We start from the raw sequence: 20,792 nt of genomic DNA, 5'->3' as shown, positions 1-20,792 counted from the left end.
CATTGGTCCAACTTATTATCACTATTCAAAAACAAGTTGGAACTATATGCGTGAAGCGGAATACGACTCTCCCACCAATGAAAATAAAGAACTTTCGCGTTTTTATATACCTGAACTTATAAAAGAAGAGAATCATTTACAAGCATACAAAATGCCCAGAAGTCACGGGAAGATAAATGACCCACCAACAACTATAAATAATTATTATCACATATTCACATACCTAATATTGTTCGGACCGATCCCAAATCTAAAGGTATGACCGTATGAGGTGAATATATTGATTAACTCAATACTGAATTACTCTTTAATTTGGGCTTTATAACCTTAATATTTTAGATTCTAGACCCCAAACAAAAAGATTAAGCTCCAAATTTAGGCAAAACAAAAAAAACAAAAAGATTAAGCCTAGAGCACTGTCGGAGCCACCTTTTTGTTGTAAAGAGTAGATGACCCACATAGGTTTTGTAAGAAAAAAATTGTACTTAGTAAGAAAATGAGAAAATGTTACAGATTTAACTTATTGACCCATGCAACATATTTAGTTGGTTCCGCCACCGGGCGAGTATGTTCAAATAGTCTTTGATAATCAATTTAATTTGCTTTTCATTTTGATATAGTGTCTACTTAAAAAATATATATAAGTGTCTACTTTCGGATATGTAAATATATTGTTACTGTATTATTAGTTTAATTTTTTATTTTACAGAGATAAGAATCAACGAAAAATAGGAAATCTTTATAGAGTTTACTAACAAGAAACAAAGACAAACCTAATTACACTGTATTATCAGCGTAAGAGAGAGTGATGTTTTGGCGTTTATGTGCACTATAAATTTTTTATTTTATTTTTTAATTACTATATGTCGATTTCGTATTAGACCACTTCAACAGTAGTATGACATACATATATTTTACCTTTTAACATTTTTTACGTTCGAATGTTTTTAGCTTTGAATATATATATATATATTTATTTACAAAGTATTTTCAAAAAAATTACTCATATTATCTCATTGTACAAAACTCTATAATTTTATATATTTGGAGAATTTAACACAATATTAAATGGTTTGAATCGATAATAGTAAAGCGCGTAACGTAACCGTGCAAACGAGAAGAGCGTGGGTGATTTTAAGAGATTCCTTTAAAACAAGAATCTTGAAACGATAAAGCTTGGATCTTAAATTTAGTGGAGCTTATGGCTCACCACTCAAATGTTAAGAGCCCCACGAGTTAGGGAAAAGCTTGGTCACGCATTTTCAATGTAAACACAATTGTCTTTTTCCTAGTGATTATTCAAACTTGGGGTTTTTAATTTGTCCAAAAGTTGAATTACTAAAAAAATGAGAAAAAAAAATTTCGAAGAGAAAATTTAATAAACAAACAAACAGAAGGGTCGAAGACTCAAAAATATCAGAATAATTTTGCTAGGTTTGGATTTACACTCTTCCAAACGATTCTAAAAATTATATTCCATGTTTCCTAATTAAAAGATCCTGTGAATGAATCTAATATACTACCTTCCCACTCTCAACAGATCCTTATTTTCATTATATATCTGTCCTATTTTAGCTATAAAAATAAAGATACTATCTGACTGTTTTATTTAGTTTTGACTACATAAATTCCAAAGTTTGTAAATATGTGATTGTATTACACGAGAACCACGGTTGGTGAGAAGCTTTATATGGTAAACGTTACCGGCGCATCAGGTGTCAGGTGAATAATTTTTGTTTTTCTTTAAAGATACTGTATGAATAGAATCTTATATAACCTCGGAATCAATAGAATCTCCGGATTATACGCATTTCCAATAATAGCCCGATATTTCCGCCTTCTCCGTTTTTCAGCCAAATCATTTTATTTTCCTTGCCATATAGTCAAGCACACACCAACCCCTTCTCTCTCCCCCTATATAAATACACTTGCAGGAATCTCTTTAGTGTTATACAAAAAAAGTTTAGTATTCTCTTCAGAGTCCTAGAAAAATGTCGGCTCTTGCAGATTTAATCAATCTCGATCTCTCCGACTCCTCTGAGAAGATCATTGCCGAGTACATATGGTCCGTAAAATTCTTCATCGGTCGATGTCAAATAATATTTCTTTTTGATTTAATCTACAACAGTATATTATTTGTTTATGTGTTTGAGTTGGCGTTTGTGTCTATAGTTCTCATCCATGAGGTTTTCTTATGACTCAAAACTTTGAAATTTTGCTTGATATACTAAAAGTTGAAAGATATTGGATTGATTGAATATTTTGATTAATATTTTCGTGATTGATGAATAGGATTGGTGGATCAGGCTTGGATATGAGAAGCAAAGCAAGGGTAATTTATTTATTTTTTTGTGTATAGTGTAAACGATGAGTAAATCGTTAAAGTAATATCAAGAATTTAGGACATGATTAATAATATTATTGCCGCAGACTTTGCCGGGACCTGTGAAGGATCCATCGGAGTTACCGAAATGGAACTATGACGGTTCAAGCACCGGGCAAGCTCCCGGCGATGACAGTGAAGTCATCATCTAGTATGTTCCGTAATTAAATCGATTAATAAATTAAAAGTAAAAAAATTAATTCTTGAATTAATGAGATTTTGGGTTTTCTATGTGTTTTTTCAGCCCTCAAGCTATCTTCAAAGATCCATTCAGAAGAGGCAACAACATCCTTGTAATAACTCAATTAAACAACTAGAACAATACTCTTGGAATTTGTTGCAATATTCATTTATTTTGTTTCTGTGATTGATTTGGAATTAGGTGATGTGTGACGCTTATACACCGGCTGGCGAACCGATCCCAACCAACAAAAGGCATGCGGCGGCTAAGATCTTTAGCGACCCAACCGTTGCCGCCGAAGAAACATGGTATACATCTTCACAATGAAATTTTTTTTGTCAAAGTTGACCTCAATTTTTTTGTTTGAAAACTTTATGTTTGCATAGTTAATTTTTTGTCAACACCATCGTGCGAGTTTAATTCCAAATGGTACCGCAAGGAGACGTAACATGACGTAGTACTTTGTTGATATATATTTTTATAACGTAAAAGTATAATAAAATAATTTGACCATAAACACATTTGTTACTCTAAATCTACATTTTTCTAAATTAATTAAATATTTCAAAAATATATTGAAATTCAGGTATGGAATTGAGCAAGAGTATACTTTGCTTCAAAAGGATACCAAGTGGCCAGTTGGTTGGCCCGTCGGTGGCTTCCCAGGTCCTCAGGTAAAGATTTTTACGGCGAATCTTTTCACTTCTTGATCTCAATCCAAAACTCCAGTTAGTGGCAAATAAATAAATAAATATTTATTAATAAAAAAACAGGGACCATACTACTGTGGAGTTGGAGCAGACAAAGCCTTTGGAAGAGACATCGTTGATGCTCATTACAAAGCATGTCTTTACGCTGGAATCAATGTCAGTGGCACTAACGGAGAAGTCATGCCCGGACAGGTTTAATATAATTCCCTTTTATTCTTCTGATTTAATATCATATTGATCGCGATCAGACCGTGAAACTGATATTGTGTGGGGTTTAGTGGGAATTCCAAGTCGGTCCAACCGTTGGAATAGCTGCAGCCGATCAGGTCTGGGTCGCTCGTTACATCCTCGAGGTATATATAACACACACTCATCAAGACCTGTCTCTTCATATACTCTGATTTATGACTATGTTTCTTGGGTATGTTAAAAACAGAGGATCACAGAACTGGCTGGAGTTGTTTTATCTCTTGACCCTAAACCAATTCCGGTTAGCTTTACCATATTTTCAATTATTTACCAAATAAACCTTTGATTCTTTTAAAATTCACTGAATTACTCTATTTTGATTTTTATATTCTAGGGAGATTGGAATGGTGCAGGAGCACACACAAATTACAGGTCTGCTACGATTCCGTTTATATGTTTTTTCTCTGTGTTTTTTTTTTGTTTTCTGAATTTGGTTTTCTTGTTTCATATAGTACGAAGTCGATGAGAGAAGATGGAGGGTACGAGATCATAAAGAAAGCGATAGAGAAGCTTGGACTTCGTCACAAGGAACACATTGCTGCTTATGGTGAAGGCAACGAGCGTCGTCTCACTGGAAAACACGAGACTGCTGATATCAACACTTTCTTATGGGTAAGAAGACTTTTCTTTAAAATGTATCATTGAATATTACTCCACATTTACACGTTACAGTATGTGAAAGTTGATTATTATATCACATATGCCTAAAGCATGATATAACTTAAACCGGTTTTGTACAGGGTGTTGCAAACCGTGGGGCATCGATTAGGGTTGGTCGTGACACTGAGAAAGATGGGAAAGGATACTTTGAAGATCGTAGGCCAGCGTCGAACATGGATCCATACACTGTAACCTCCATGGTTGCTGAAACCACAATCCTCTGGAAACCATGAATGAGGAATAGACAATAGAAGAATCAATATGAAACAGTTCTCATGTGTTCTTTGTTTAAGAATGTTTGATTTAAACTCTTTCCAAGAAATAATGATAGTTCTTTTCTCTAGCTTTTACTTTGTTGTATTTCAGAATCTATATGTATTTACAAGATTCAAGTCTCGGTTTATTCAGTTTTTGACATGAGCCAAAACCGAAGTTTACAAACTTCTCCGTTACTCTGTGGCCCAAACTAGACCCGACTCGAGGGTAACCGAAGATGGATAAATAAAGGAAGGATTAATAACATCTCTATTCGCCCCGTTTCTACAATGAGCTAAACAAAGAGTATAGGAGACGAAGAGGGTTGTGTTCATTAAAAAAAAGAGACGAAGAAGGTAACGAAACTATCAATAAATCGAACTAAATTAGTCTTGAAAACCCATTTATAAAAAAACTACATTAGTCTTATGATATTTTATTTGGTCACGAAACTTTTTGTTGTCAGATTATATTTATTTCTTTATCAATTTCATTTGTACTTATGATTTGAGGTTCACATTCCTGATTAATTTAGAGCTTAGACCAAACTTTAACAGCTTAAAACTATTTTGAAATGCTTTGATTAAACTAAACTTTAATGTTAAAAAAAATTAGTGGCTGAGAAATCGCCTTGGTAATCCATGTTAAGATAAAGTCAAATTCATTGTTGTTCCACATGACAATCGGAAATTGGTACTAGACATTGGTTTGGAGTTTAACCACATAAGTTAAAAACAAAAATCTACATGATAAGATTGACATGCATGGCATACATGTTTCTATGCGTAAATAATATATACACACACATCTACTTTGGAATTTAAAGAAGCATCACATAGTTTGGGAGAAGGTTTGTGAAGTGAATATAAAGCAGAAGAATAAGTAAATGTTTGAAGGGTTGAAACAAGCGGGTCAGCAGAAGTTAGTAAAAAGTTACTTTGGTATGTGTTGTGCGTATATAAGAATACTGAATAGCAATGCATGCATGCATTATACCTTCATCATCTTGCAGCTTTTTTGTAACTTTTGCTTTTCTCATCTCATGACTTTATCATGTATATATATATATATTTTTATTTGTCAGCAATAAATAATACTCCACATTTATTAAGTGAAAATACAGAGGGGAAAAAGCTTTGGTAAAAGCACTTTGTTTATTGAATATATACTTTTTCTCTTCTACTTTAATCAGCTTTAGAGAAAAAAAATTCCAACCCAATCATAACTTTTTCACTTGTTAATAAATGCCTCTCTATATTTTTTAAAGAAAAAATTAAAATGAAAGGAGCAATCATAAAGGAATCGATTACAAAATGATTTCATCACCTCTCACATCAGGCTATCTTTTCTGCGATGGGCAGAAAAGTCTTGTGCCCTCCTGTCTCTCATTTATTACTCTTTTGTTTGAGTTGCTCCTCTCTCACTCTATCTCTCTCTCAACCTTAAACTTACATCAATTAATTAAGCTTTTTGATCCTTTTATCATTTAAGATGACTTTGCATATTCGAATTTGAGATATTCCTACACTTATCTCAAAATTTTATTTAGTTCCCACTTCCCACTTTATAACATCTTGCGAGAAAAGCTGATTTAGGTTTCACACCTACTTAAAAAATCCATATCAACGTAACCATAAATGTGACGGGGTTGATAGATAAATTTGTTATAAAAGCTCTCATAAATGTGATGTGTTTAATGTGATGTGTTATATATATAGATATATATTGTGTTTGTCGTTGCTGTTATCGCTGATCATTCAAAGCTTTAATCATTCATTCGCAACACATGATTCAGTTTCACGACTGAAAGAAAAAGTATAAGCTAATTTTATTATCATGACTTGAAATTTTGTCATTTTAGTGCAATCAAGAACCTGACTAGAAACAATTTATGGTTAATAACTACTAAGCTGTTATTAGTCGGAAAAGGCTATCGGTAGATGCCTAACAAGAAAATATGGTTAAACCTAATAAATTGAAACCTGAGAAGAGGTTGCAAGAAAAATCAAAGCGACAAGAATACATGTTCAACCCGGTATGGATTAGAACCTTGTCGCTATGGTAAGTACATATATGTATCATAGTTACGCGATGTTGGTGGGTGTCACAGTACATTCTTTGGTTTTGTGTGCTCTTTCTCCCTCATAATATTCTAACTATTTATTAATCATAATAACAATATATAGACATAGAAAATTGACGTTACATGATATATTCACCCAATATAAATATAATGATATGGACCCTCTCATGAACAATATACATCACATATCTCTCTATGACTGTTGTTGGTTAATGAGACAACTACAACACCTTCATGCCACATCTCATTCTTTCCCAATCTTCGGTCTTGTCCATTGCGTTTGAACCAACCCATGGTACAATTTTGCCAATTCCTTAGGCCCCATCTCCCCCCACCCCCATGAGAAAACAGTTGGTATAGAATAACCAATTTTACGCGAAACAAAAAAAAAAATAACCTGGATTTCTATTCTTTTAGTATTGACGATAATTGTGACCCAAAAAGAATGTTGATCAAAGTCTTGTTTCAATTTATTTTATAACAAAATCACTAGTATTCTAGAATTTTTGCAAATACATCATTGAGTGATTAATATGTTATATAAATACATGTGATTTTAGTTATATTTGATAAGTTATTTGTTGGAGTGTAGTACCAATATTTTCTCTTTAACTTCTGTTTCTATTTTATCATTTTGTATATATATATATTTATTTACAACAAAACTGAAAATAAAAACATACTTCTAATAAAATTAATTGATTACAAAAAATAAAAAAATTAATTGATTACTAGCTAGTGATCAACAATTTTATGCACTAAGAAATTTTGTCAAATTTTGATAGATACCTTACAAAAATGATGTGTCATATTAGTGGTAGATTGATTACTAGCTAGTGATCAAACTTTATATTCTCCAATGAATTGTGATAGCTTTTCCAGTAAATTATTTTGTAAGTACAAATATTCTTATGTTTCCGAAATAGTACCACTAGCTTCTTTAAAAAAAGAAAGATTGAAGTGAATCATATTTAAAAATTCACCCTGTTAGCCGTACAATTTAATTATGTAATAGTAAATATATATTTGCTATATCTTTACAAAATGTAAAAGAGGATAATAATTTCAAATTTTTGTTACATTTCTTTTGAGATTGGAAGATAATGAAATAATGTAATTCACAACTCTAGAAATTTTGCTATTTGCATATTTAAAAGCGATGGGTCCAATATAACCCATATATTTCTTTTTATCTTTTTTGAAACTATCCCTAAGATTATATTCCAAAAGACGTAAAGCATAAAAAAGTAGTTTTTGGGTTCTTTAAACAAAAATATGGAAGGCTTTAAGCATTCCCTTTATTCTCCAACTAGAATACCACTTGAGACTTGAAGGGATAATTTTGCACGGTGAAAGTGAAAGGAAAGTAAAAAATGAAAATAGAAGTGAGAAAGCATATTATATATAATTCACTTCAGTATAATTTTCATAAGACGAAAAAGATATCACCATGTTTTTCATGAAACTTATGTAATTACTAATAGTTGAAATATTTGACCCATAAAAGAAAAGAATTTTTTATACTCCAATCCATACATTGTCTAATGTCTAGGAGGTACCAAAATGATTCGCGTTCACCGTTGTTATCCTTGTTTTTACACAAACGTCGTCTGTAAGAAGTTATGCTTACTAGGAATATGAGCAGGGCCGTGCCATAGGAAGCATGTCAAGCATTGGCTTTGGAGCCGGTTAGACTAAATAATATTTTGGGGCCAATTTTTGTAAAGTTGTCTTTGGTTCAGTGGTTTTGTAAGATGATTTAACTGACAATGTCATGAGTTCGAGCTAGTTTAGCACCATTTTTGTATTTTTTTTTTTTGTTTTTATCAATTATTTTAATTTAAAATTTTATATTAAGACAAATTAATGAGCCAAAAAAAATTTATGCTTCTAACCTATAAAAAGTCAGGCACGGCCCTAAATATGAGATGCTACACAAGAAAACACTTTGCAAGGCGCTCCAGTGGATTCAATTATTTCTCTTATATTTCTTAACGAACATCTATTTTCTCTTTTTAATAAGAAAAGTGTGCAAAAAACCTTTTTAGCCAAATTTTTTTCTTTCTCTTAATGATAACATGGAAGTTAGTTTAGTGGTTTGCCGATGGTTTATTAATATAATTTTATTTCAGAGATTGGATTTCGAATCTTGAAATTATGTAGATAAATGGATAACATATTTATAAGAGATCATTCATCGTGTGCAAATAGAACTGCCAGATGTGGATCTATATAAGGCGATTCAGAATGATACATTTAGACGTGAATTTTATGAGGTAAAATTGACTGATGTAAAGTTATTTATGTAATATATTGTGTATGATTCCAAAGTTATTTCTAAGCTTGTATGAATCGTTATTGGTTTTCCATCTAGGGAGTGGTTTGAAGTGATTGCTTTAGAAAATTGATTTGAAACAACTTTTTTTTTAATGTAATAGCATAATTAACCAACATTAAAAATGTGTGACAATTTTTTCCATAATGCAAGAAACATGTGAGTCCATTAAAAAAATTAAATCAACTCTTTATTTGACAAAGATGTAGATTTATATGTACAACTTAGAAAGTTTAAAAATAAATACTAACAATTAAGTAAAAATATAAAAAAATAAAATATGTGAAAAATAATACTCCATTTGTTTCATAATAAGGGTCATTCTAGTTTTTTTTTTCTTGTTACACAAAAGTGTCAGTTTACAATTACAATGCAAACTATACTTATTTTCAGCTGAAAATTAATTGTAAACTGCATTGGTTTTATAAATAATTTTATTTATCTCAAATACTATTGGTCAGAAAAATGTAATTAATAACAACTTACGTATATTCCGCTATTTTTTTAATATATGTGAAAAATGTCAAAGTAACACTTATTCAAAAATGGATGGAGTAGTTTATAGATATGAACGTCAACGAATTGGTAGAAATCAAGGTAGTCTTTCATTCTCCGATATATTCCAAAAAGGTGTAAATTATTAATTTAGACAATACAGAACCTCATGTTATGTTGGATCCATTTAATGCGTGTAGTGATTATTTTTATTTTTTTCAAAGCTGGCATGGTGATAATTTATTTTCATAAAAAAATAAATAAAATACTCCAATAAATTTCAAATAAAACGGTAATTACTTGTCATATTGGATCTCACTCACCGAATAGCGTTTGTGTCCATGCATTGATATTATTACACGTTTAAATACCCATCTACGGAACAGTTAATATATAGGCATTCACTAATTATGCTTCTTCTTAGTAAAAACCCTAGAAAATAACTTATATAAAAATTTAGGGGGTTGTATTGAACTCAAGAATTTGAAAGAATTCACGTGTAATAACTTTTGCAGTATTTTAAATGATTTTATGAGATTTTAATGTAATTGTCTAATTCTTATGTTTACCTTCTGCCATAGAATTTAATAAGTGAATGTAAATTAATTTGATGGAATTCAAATGGTAATACTAACGCTATGAATGATAACGAAAAAAATACACAACTAGTAGTTAACTCTTAGATATTTTTTTTACCAAAATAAAACACTTGGGAAAATTTTACTTTTTGTAGATAGATTTTTTTTACTAAAGGAATCTTTTTGGGTGAACTAGCCATGGGCATTCAGGTTGAGTGAAACTGATGACATTTTATTTTATATCAAAGTGTTGAAACTTGTTTTTTCGGATATTCGGGTACCGTTCGGTTCTCGGTTCGGTTCCGTTTCCGATTCGGTTATTCAGATATAGAAATATAGAAATCATTCAGGCATTTGAGGCGGTCTGGTTTTGGTTTCGAATAATTTGGTTTGGTTCTAGTTCAGTTTTTCGGTTCCGGTTTTGGAAGAAGAGAGACATGGAATTGGGCTGGTGTAGGTGATATGTCTTCTAAAGACGTAGTGGATTACCATGGGGTCAAGTTGGTTCTAAAAATAACAAATCCCTTCATAAAAGCAAGGAATTGATCCTTTGCATTTTACATTACATTTTCCATTAAATTCCTTTCAAATAACATTCCTATTAAATCTAGCAAATATTGAATAACACTAGAATTTAAATGAATTGGTAAAATACACAATTGAATAACACAAGAATTTAAAAGAATTGATAAAATACACAATTGAATAACACTAGAATTTAATAGAAACCATAATTCTTTCAAATTCTATCAAATTTCTAAATCCAATACCCCACCTTAGTGTCTTAGTTATACCGTTTTGACAAGAGTGTCAATTCACATACTTATCTCAGTTATGTTTGATTACTGACAGTAGTCAAAAGACTCAAAATCATTAAATGAATGCGAAATGCACGTAGTATAAAGCATAGGAAAAATATAAAATTATAGAGACTTTGACCCAATATATAAAATTTATAAATTAAAGACATAAGACAATGTACATGCAATATGATGGACCAGCGTTATTTATATCTCTAAAATTAGCAACTAATTAATAGAAGACACGTACGTAGGCTTTAATTTGGTAGGAAAATAATAGAGTTCCTGTTTTTTTAAGAAATACTAGCTGTTTTCCCTGAGAAAGTTAAGTTAATACCTTTCTCTGGGAAAACAACTAGTATTTCTTAAAAAAACAGCTAGTTAAGTTAATACATGTTTCAAAAAAAATAAAATAATAAGTTAATACAATTTCCAATGGTTTACTCTATTTTCTATTCTAAAATAGAGTAACTTTATAATAGAATTTAAATTTGAGCCAATGATACTCTATTTTAAAATAGAAAATAGAATGATGAACAAAAAAAATTAAGTTATTCTATATTTGGAGTAAACCTATTTTGCACTCTATTATAGAGTGAAAAATATAATACTATTAAAATATTTTTACTTTAAACTCTACTTTAAAATGAAAAATAGAGGGGAATTTGAGATGCCTTAAGCCATTTTCGTCAATTTTCTGCATGGCCATTCATTGTGGCCTAGTTACATATATAATAGAAATATTTGGCATAAGTTGTACTCTTTTTTTGTACTCTTTGCGCAGAAGTTATAGACTACCAATTGTATATGCTTTTAACGTTGCTTTTGACATAATTTTATTTATATCGTCTCTTGTATCAATGATTGAAAATAATACCCATGTCATTAAAAAGGTAAAAAGAGGAAAAAAACTAGATGAATTTTTCCTTCTAAAAAATCTATACAATATAAAAATTGATATATTTCCATCTACACAGAATCTATCTAATTTGGGTTATAACAAACTAAATAATAAATAAATCGCTCTGTCAAAAATAAATTTAATCTTTTCACATTACGTAAAATATTTATCGAGATGGTCAATGAAGAAAAAAGTTATCTTATATTAATAATCATATGAAGAAAGAATAGCTAATACTTTCTTAGAGACAACTCAAAGAAATATAGAAAGAGTTTTTTTTAACTGAGAAGGAATATTTGGGAGAATGAAAAGGGAATTAGAAGAAAATCTTTAGGTTCTTTAGAGTTTACTTGTGTTAATTTGCTTACTCAAGGAAACAAACAAAATATACTTTCTGGCTGATCTTTTCTTAGGTATGATAAATATAATTATATATGTACATATACATATATCAGTCTAGCAATTATGCGTTACAATAATAGAGAGAATTTTACCTAAAATAATAGAAATAATTCTTATTTGAGACATGGTTTATATACCTACTATAAACACGGAGAAGATTGTATTGTACACGAATGTGTGTCGTATGGGGTATCATGCATGTATGAGTGCATTTGAAGAGAAAGGTACTTTTTTGTAAGACAACTTTTTCCCTACATTTGGAAGGCAAAATACACAAAGTATGTTACCCTTTATAAGAAAACAAAACACAAAGTATATATTCTAAATCAAGTGGGATGAATAACACTATTTCTTAGGCATAAGTTTATGATACAAAATAATCAAACAATTTGAAGATTCATAATATAATCTACTACATATACATATTTTTTTCAGTTCAAAAAAAAAAAACATATACATATTTTAAAATTACGTGATTCCTTTAAAGTGACAGATCAGCTTGATTTGGTCTTAATAGACTTCACAAATTGGTCAAACAACACCTGTTAATTTTGTAGTCTACATATCTACGAACTAAATGTCTATACTCTTATACGATATATTACTCTTCATAAACTCAAGGAGGGACGGATATTTAATGTATATCTCTTTAGGTATATATAGTTGAACAATATAAGGTCAGAAACTTGAATTTGTTTGATCCCAAAATCGTATAAAAGAAACTAAATAAATAAATATAACAAAAATGTAAATAGAGAGTGAAGTGAGAAGCGAAGAGAGTGGGGGAGAAAATAAAAAAAAACAGTCAGAGAGGAGACAGCTCCTTTCTCTCTCTAAAATTGTATGTATCCCGTCGTCTCTCTTCTCCAACTTTTTTAATTAACATTCCTCGTCATAATCTGTGAACATGTAATTTTTTAACTATATACCATAAGATTTTTGATTTATTTCTCAGATTTTAGGTTTAAAATAAGGTAAATTTAAAATTTGTTCTCCATGTATATATTAATAAATCTGTATATATATATATTTACAACCATTAAATATTATACATTTTTCTGTCAACAAAATTTTAGTGGTTTATATTAATGTAATATCTAAATCTGCATAATTCATATTGCTAAGTATACATTATTTTTTAAGTAGTATATTTTATCTATGGAAATGATCGGGCATAACTCATTAATTTACATTTCAAAGTTTCATCTACTAAATTAATAAAATATTATTTGTTAATATATAATACATATATCAGTTATTTGAGCTATAAAACTATAATATCAATAGTCAACAATAAAACAAAAAAAATTAGTTAAATTAGTTCCTTGCTAATTACTTTAGCGATATCAATGACTGTAGCAGCAAACCATTTTATATTTGCTGCATGGGTTACTTTGCGTGGTGCAAGAAATGCGAAAAATGACAAATTTAAAATGTAATTAAATAAAAAGCTTTCAGTATTTGGAACATACTGAGTTACGATTTTGCCCTTTCTCATCTATCGTTTTCCGATGTATGCTAGCAAGGACAACATCTCATACATTCTCTCTCTCTCTCTCTCTCTCTCTCTCTCTCTCTCTCTCTCAATTTTCCTGGATTTAGTTTTATTCCTTTCTTCTTTTCTGCCTTTGCTTCACAACACAAATACCCTCTCTGCGTCTACTTTGAGCATGTTTGTTTCTTCAAGAAGATTATTATTACTCAACTTTTCTCTCTTCTCTTCCTTCTTATTCCTCATCAAAGCTCCTCTTTAGCTTCATCCCCTCTCACTTTCTCCTCTCTTTTTGAGATATAGAGAGAGAAAATAGAGAAAACAAGAATCAAATCTTTCAGACACCCTTTTGACTTCTTAGCTCAAAGAATCTCTCTCTCTCTCTCTTTTATTTTACCCCTAGAGAAATCATTTAAAATTCCTAAGCATCACCCTCACGAGAAAGAAACAAAAGAAAAATCATCACCTATCATCATCACCACCATCAGGAGCAGCAGCTATATCAATAGAGGTTTCTAAAAGGTTGCTTAATTATGTCCATGGAAGGAGTATTTCTAGAGAAACCAAAATCAAACACAACTACTACTCTCCCTGATCTATCTCTCAACATCAGTCTCCCTGATACTCATCATCATCTTCATCACAATGAACTTTCAAGAAGATCATCCCAAACCGACAACAACAGATCATCAAACTTCGAACTCTCCTTGTCTCATCATAATAACCCTAGTTCGAATCCAAGCACAAGAATCCTCCATTGTCCCGATCCAAGAAACCTTAATCTTTCTCATCATCAGCATTACAACAACCCTATTCTTAATGGTAGAAGTCTTCACCAAAGGGTAGATGAATCGGATATTAATAATATCCACCGTCCGATTAGAGGCATCCCGGTCTATCACAACCGTTCATTCCCATTTCATCAACAAACGTCTCATTCGTCTTCTCTTGGAGGAGGAGACTTGGATCAAAGCTCAATCTTAAACTCATCTTCCAGCTATAACAACGCTTACCGATCATTACAATCTTCACCGAGGTTAAAAGGTGTTCCTGTGCATCATCATAATCACTATGGAGTCGTTGGATCTTCAGATTCTTCTTCTCCTCATCATCACCATCATGGGATGATCAGATCAAGGTTATTGCCTAAGATGCCAACAAAGCGGAGCATGAGAGCTCCGAGGATGCGATGGACGAGTAGCCTCCACGCGCGGTTTGTTCACGCCGTTGAGCTACTAGGCGGCCATGAAAGTACACACCCATTTTGCATCATAATCTCATTCTCAAGGTCTTTCCTTATTTTATTCTAAGAGTTGTAATATTTTCTTGTTCTTTTTCTTGTTGTGAATATATATATATAGGAGCAACTCCAAAGTCGGTTCTTGAGCTCATGGATGTAAAGGACTTAACTCTAGCTCATGTGAAGAGCCATTTGCAGGTAAGTCTACAGTCCATTAGAAATTAAATTAAACAAAATAAAAGATGTTTTCGTGCACATAAAAGAGTCAAACATTGTTTACTAATTTTGTTTTTTTCTCTCATCTTCTTATTGGTTCCTTTCCTCTATTATGAGTCTAGTCAAGTTGGTTCTTTACCAGTTAAGATATTCTAATTAGGGATATTTCATAGTTTTCATCACATTATGTCTCTCTCTCTCTCTCTCCTCTTTTCTGTTGCACATCTTCGTGTGTATATATCTTCAGAGCAATGAATTAGTGTTATGAGTCTTCAAAGCTTGTCCCCCAACTCTAGTGTCTTATTTTATTTTCCTGTTGTCTTTGCTTCAATTTTACTCATTTTCTTGGAGAGATGGCACAGTTTTCAATAAATTGAAGCAGTTGAATGAATTTATAGAGAGAAATTAGAGAGTGCCTATAGGTTTTTTTTGGTCAAAGAGGACCTTTAGCTTAAAGAGACTGAAACCTTTCAGAGAATTGGTAAGCAAACTGAGAACTGAGATGATAGAATTTCTTTATTTTAAAATAAATCAGGAAGAGGGGACAAAAGTAGTCATCATTACTCAATGATAATAAGTACGATCTTTCAATTACTCAACCTTCTTTCAGACATCAGCCTCGTGTTCTTATAATTGTAACTAAATAATTAAATGTACAACACTGGTTCCAAGACAAACCCAGAAAACCACACATTTGTATTTTCTTATATAAAGTTCATGCTCTCTCTATTTCATACTCTCTTTGTTTCATATTAAGTGTTATTTTAAACTTGTGCACACGGATTAAAGAAACAATTAATTTTGCATATTTTCTATATAAAAACACAATTACCTATACACCTAACCATATTTCAACCAATAGAAAAACAAATAACAGAATAAAATTAATAAATTTTGCATTAAAATGATACTTATTTTGTAACAATTTTTTTTCTCTAAAACGACACTTAATATGAAACGGATGGAGTATTAAGTATCATTTTTAAAAAAAAATTCTTGTTACAAAAAGATTGTCGTTTTAAAATTTCAATGCAACTTTTAGCTCAATATTAATTAAAAACGCATTTTATAAATAATTTTATTTATCTAAAATACTACTCACTCTGTTCCCGAAAGTAAGATTTTCTAAAGTGTTCACGCTTATTAAGAATTCAATAAATGTTTATAATTTATTTTTTTTACTTTATTATACACTTTCCAATAACTTTTCACCAATGAAATTTAATCAATTCAAATATTTTCATTTAATGTTTCTTAAAACTATAAAAAAAATACCTTAAACATATAGAAAATCTATCTTTGTGGAACAAGTAAAAAATCTAAAACATCTTACTTTCGGGAACAGATAGAGTATTAGTTAAATATGTGTGATTAATAAGAACTTAAATGTATTTCAATCATTTTCTTAATCTATGTGAAAAGTGTCAAAATGATATTTTTTAAGAAACGAAGGGAGTATGTATCCCCTCGACTATATTTGCGAAGTGATTTTGCCACATGTCTGTTGTACAATCAATTTCACAAAACAAATATGACATGACTACCGAAATTGATGACATGTCTTATATTTTAATATGACATGGACAATTGCATTTAATGTTAATTTATATTTTTGGTAAACTTTTTAAAATATGGTAATAACTCATATATTACATTTAATGTCAATTTATATTTTTGGAATTTTTTTTAGAATATGGGAATAACTCATAAATCATCATTAAAATAAATATATTCAAATATGACATTATAAATTTTGAAATATAATTTAATCATATATTTTTAAATTATACAATTTTATTACTAAAATTTTAAAAATGTATAATTTTTTTTTAGAAAATTATAAAATTTTAATCGTAAAACCATTATTTTCTTATATATCTACAAATTTTATAAATATTGTTTAATTTTAATTTTTGGTAATTATGTAACTTTTACAAATTTATTTAATATATTTAATTAAAATAAATAGATAGAAAAATCTATATAAGATTATAATTTCAAATATATACATGCATATTCTTAAATATAATTTTTATGTTTAATTAAATCAAATTTATATTAAACTATTGATACGAAAAATAAAATTTACAATATTAATAAAATTTTATTTTAAAATATAATTTATATTTATCTGTTAAAAAATATTTTAAATTTTTTTACTGCACATGGTGCAGGAAGACACCTAGTCTGCATATATGTCTCCAGTTTTGTCAGTTGTATCATATATTGAAAATAAACTACTATAGTTTATCAGGATCACCTGTCCATTTATTTGTTTTTGAATCCTTAATTAGAATTTATTGATTTATTCTTTTTTTTATGCAAACTTTATATTTTTCTTGTCAAGATCTAATTATGTATTTCCCCCTTATTTTTTACTTGCAGATGTATCGAACTGTTAAGACCACTAACAAACCTGCTGCTTCATCAGGTACGTATTATAGCCTTTTTCAGCTTTATATATGCTAAAGAGATGCATGTCACATGGTTTATAACAAACAAAAAAACATAAAGTAAAGCTTATGATTCGCCACCAAAATTTAATCTGATTTTTTATACAAATATAATCACTATAAGAATGTATTGATCATAATAATTATAATCAATTAAATTTATGTTAGAATTTGAATGTTTCTATATTGTATATAATTATTATAATTTACCTTGACGTATACGCATTACCATAATACCATTTTTAACTATTCGGTTCTACAGTACTATTTAATTCAATATCCCCTAAACTATATTTGCGAAGTGATTTATACACATGTCGTCATTACAATCATTATCGCTGAAAAAAAATGACATGACACTTAAAATAGATGACATGGTTTTAGAAAATAGTGACATGACATCATATTAATTGTGAGATGTAAAATTTCCTTATAAAATTTTAAATTTGTTTGCAGAGATTTTAAATATGGTAATAAAAATAACTCATATATCATCATTAATGTCAATGTTCCATATAAATATTTATTTATGGTAAACTATTAAATATATTAATAATTCATATATCACAATTAAAATAATAATATATATGTATATATGTATCTCACATTAATAAAAATAAGCTAAATAAAGTAACACTAATCCAAAAAAAATTGATAGTTAAATATTTAAACATTATTTAAATTTATCTGTTCATCATCATCATTTAAATTAACAAAAAGATTTTTCAGTTTAACTAAAACAAACAAAATCTCAAATTTATTAGAATTTATATTTATATGTAAATATATATATATATATATATATATATATATAATAAATAATCATTAAACACATGAATAATATAATTAAAACTATTTTTATAAAATCTAATTTTATCTTTATTAAAATTTACATAAAATCAAATTGAAATAGTTATACCAAATCAAAAGAAATAAGATTACAGAAATACGTTTATGATTTTTATAACTATTGAAGTTAAAATATAAATTAATAATGTTGAAATATAAATCAAAATTTTCTTTTGAAATAAAAAATGTTATATTAAAAATTATTATTTCTGCACATGGCGGAGGATAACTCCTAGTACTATTATATTTCCCAAAAATAATTTAAAAACAAACCCTAAGAACTGGCGAAGCTCAAGGGTTTTATATTTCAACATTTCAATCGAAAGAAATATAAAACCCTAAGTTAAGTGGTCATATTTAACGCAATCGAAATAAACATTCATCTCCGTTCTCTAATACTATCAAATGAACACACTATAAATAAGTATTTGCCCATAAAAACGCCAGTAAATAAAATCCGAATAAGTTATCCGTACACTGAAATGAAGATCAATTATTTTATATCCATATGGATTTTGTATTTTCTGTATACACAAAATATTTCTTTTAATCTTGATATATGGCACAATTTCCAAGTTCTTAAATTACATTTTGGAGCAATAAGTATTAAGATTTTAGTCAAGCCAAAAGGTGGAAAATATTTAAAGAAACTCAATATCGTAAAAGCATTCTCTTTTACCAAACAGTATATATTTTCATTAATTTTAAACAAGAACCCTTTGAAGGGTAAAAATAATTGAGATGAAACTTTGATTAAAAAGTTTAAAATTAATTTTCAGATGGGTCAGGAGAAGAAGAAATGGGCATAAATGGAAATGAAGCTCATCATCAATCATCGACAAATCAAAGGGCAAAATCTGACGATTCTTCTCATCAAGAAATTGACTTTCCTTCCACACAAGCTCGTTGGGGCAACTCTTCACGGTACGTTTATGCGTCTTATAATCTTGTTATACATATCCAGACATGTATCACACACACGATATGCATACATATATAGACGTGAATTTCTACTAGTTTAAGTGAGCTATTGACGAAATTAAATAATAGGGTTAGAGTTCTCGTACCTAATTGGTCCTACTTCCTACCAAGTTCATATAACAATTATTTGGTTTATCCCAAAATACATATCTTCACCTAATATAAATAAGCTCTTGGATACTATTTATTTTTTATTAACCTTTAATTGAATTAATTAAAGTGGTAGTTTTTTTTACACTGAGATGAAATTGTTAGGATTTTATAATACTCCCTCCGTTTTTTTTTATATAAGTCGTTTTATAGGAATTTTTATGTTCCAAATTATATGACGTTTTCGGTTTTCTATGTAAAATTTATTAACACTTAATGTTATATGACCAATGATAATATACTTTCTATTTTATTATTGATTGATTTGTGGTTAGGTAAATAATTAATGATGTTTTTGTTTAGAAAATGTAAAAAATTAATGATTTCTTAATTTATGTGTACAATTCTAAAATGATATATATTAAAAAACGGAGGGAGTACGTAGCTAATGTCTGATGATATAACAAAGCGTGTTGATTTTTAAAAATGATTTGGTTTGGGTCATTATGGATCATATAAATAATAAAAGACCTTTCGCGTCATATGTATGACATGGAATGGATTGTGGGATAATCGTAACATTTTAAATACGTTACTCATGACTACCATTTTTCTAGTATAAATCGAGTAAAGTTGTTTACCATTATTTAACTGGTTAAAATTTATCCATGCATTAATGAATAGAGAGACATGGCGATCAAGTAATAATTGCTCAAGCGACATAGATACAATGGTCAGAACTTCATCAACACCAATGATCTCTCACCATCAAAGATCCATCCTTCTAAATCAGGTTCTAATAATAATTCTTATGTAAACATCATCAATATAAATGTATAGATATAGTTTTCTCAGGTCGTCATAAAAATTATAATTAAAGTTAACTCCCAGGAGCAAAGGTCGAACGATCAAGTAAAGAGGTGTGGAGATCTTAGTTGTAATAATCCAAGTTTGGAGTTCACGTTAGGAAGACCCGATTGGCACAATACATGACTTTCTTGATTTGAATATATATATATATATATATATATATATATATATATATACTTGGAACATGCATGTATGCAGTTATATCGTTGGGACGATGAGTTTCTCAGCGGAAAAGTTGAAGAACACGTGAAGAGAGAGCCAAATACGTGAATCACTTCAAAGAAGTGAGAAAATTTGGAGGTTCTTTTTCTCAAGTTCCATTGATGATTTGACTACAAAGTGGCTTATCATTATATGAGTTTTTGTTTTGGTTTCCCGAGGGTGATCTGTTGAGATCATAAGTTATATTCCCTCCGTTTTTTAATATAAGTTTTTTTAGAGAAATTTTAGAAAAAATTTTATGTTCCAATGACGTTTTCCGTTTTCTACGTAAAATCTATTAGCACTTAATATTATATGACTAATGATAATATACATTCTATTTTATTATTGGTTGATTTGTGGTTAGA

General features: G+C 29.4%; 2 protein-coding genes across 2 annotated transcripts; both read left to right on the top strand.

The window, feature by feature from the left end:
- Positions 1 to 1,877: 1,877 nt before the first annotated feature.
- On the top strand, positions 1,878 to 4,593 carry LOC106320460 (glutamine synthetase cytosolic isozyme 1-4-like). Its single transcript, XM_013758832.1, has 12 exons — positions 1,878 to 2,065; positions 2,293 to 2,332; positions 2,431 to 2,534; positions 2,628 to 2,676; positions 2,766 to 2,872; positions 3,151 to 3,238; positions 3,338 to 3,466; positions 3,553 to 3,627; positions 3,711 to 3,764; positions 3,858 to 3,895; positions 3,976 to 4,135; positions 4,264 to 4,593. Exons 1-12 carry the CDS (start codon positions 1,992 to 1,994, stop codon positions 4,414 to 4,416), a joined length of 1,071 nt encoding a protein of 356 aa, XP_013614286.1. The 5' UTR covers positions 1,878 to 1,991; the 3' UTR covers positions 4,417 to 4,593.
- A 9,464-nt stretch (positions 4,594 to 14,057) lies between these two features.
- LOC106322789 (transcription repressor KAN1-like) lies at positions 14,058 to 20,724 on the top strand. The gene is made up of 6 exons (XM_013760925.1): positions 14,058 to 14,775; positions 14,886 to 14,962; positions 17,366 to 17,411; positions 19,062 to 19,206; positions 20,038 to 20,146; positions 20,245 to 20,724. Exons 1-6 carry the CDS (start codon positions 14,058 to 14,060, stop codon positions 20,344 to 20,346), a joined length of 1,197 nt encoding a protein of 398 aa, XP_013616379.1. The 3' UTR covers positions 20,347 to 20,724.
- The last annotated feature ends 68 nt before the right edge of the window (positions 20,725 to 20,792 follow it).

This window comes from Brassica oleracea, chromosome C2, assembly GCF_000695525.1.
Source record: "Brassica oleracea var. oleracea cultivar TO1000 chromosome C2, BOL, whole genome shotgun sequence".
NCBI classification, from domain to species: domain Eukaryota; kingdom Viridiplantae; phylum Streptophyta; class Magnoliopsida; order Brassicales; family Brassicaceae; genus Brassica; species Brassica oleracea.
Note: the sequence above shows the minus strand (reverse complement) of the source record. Positions and strands in the feature narration are given on the sequence as shown.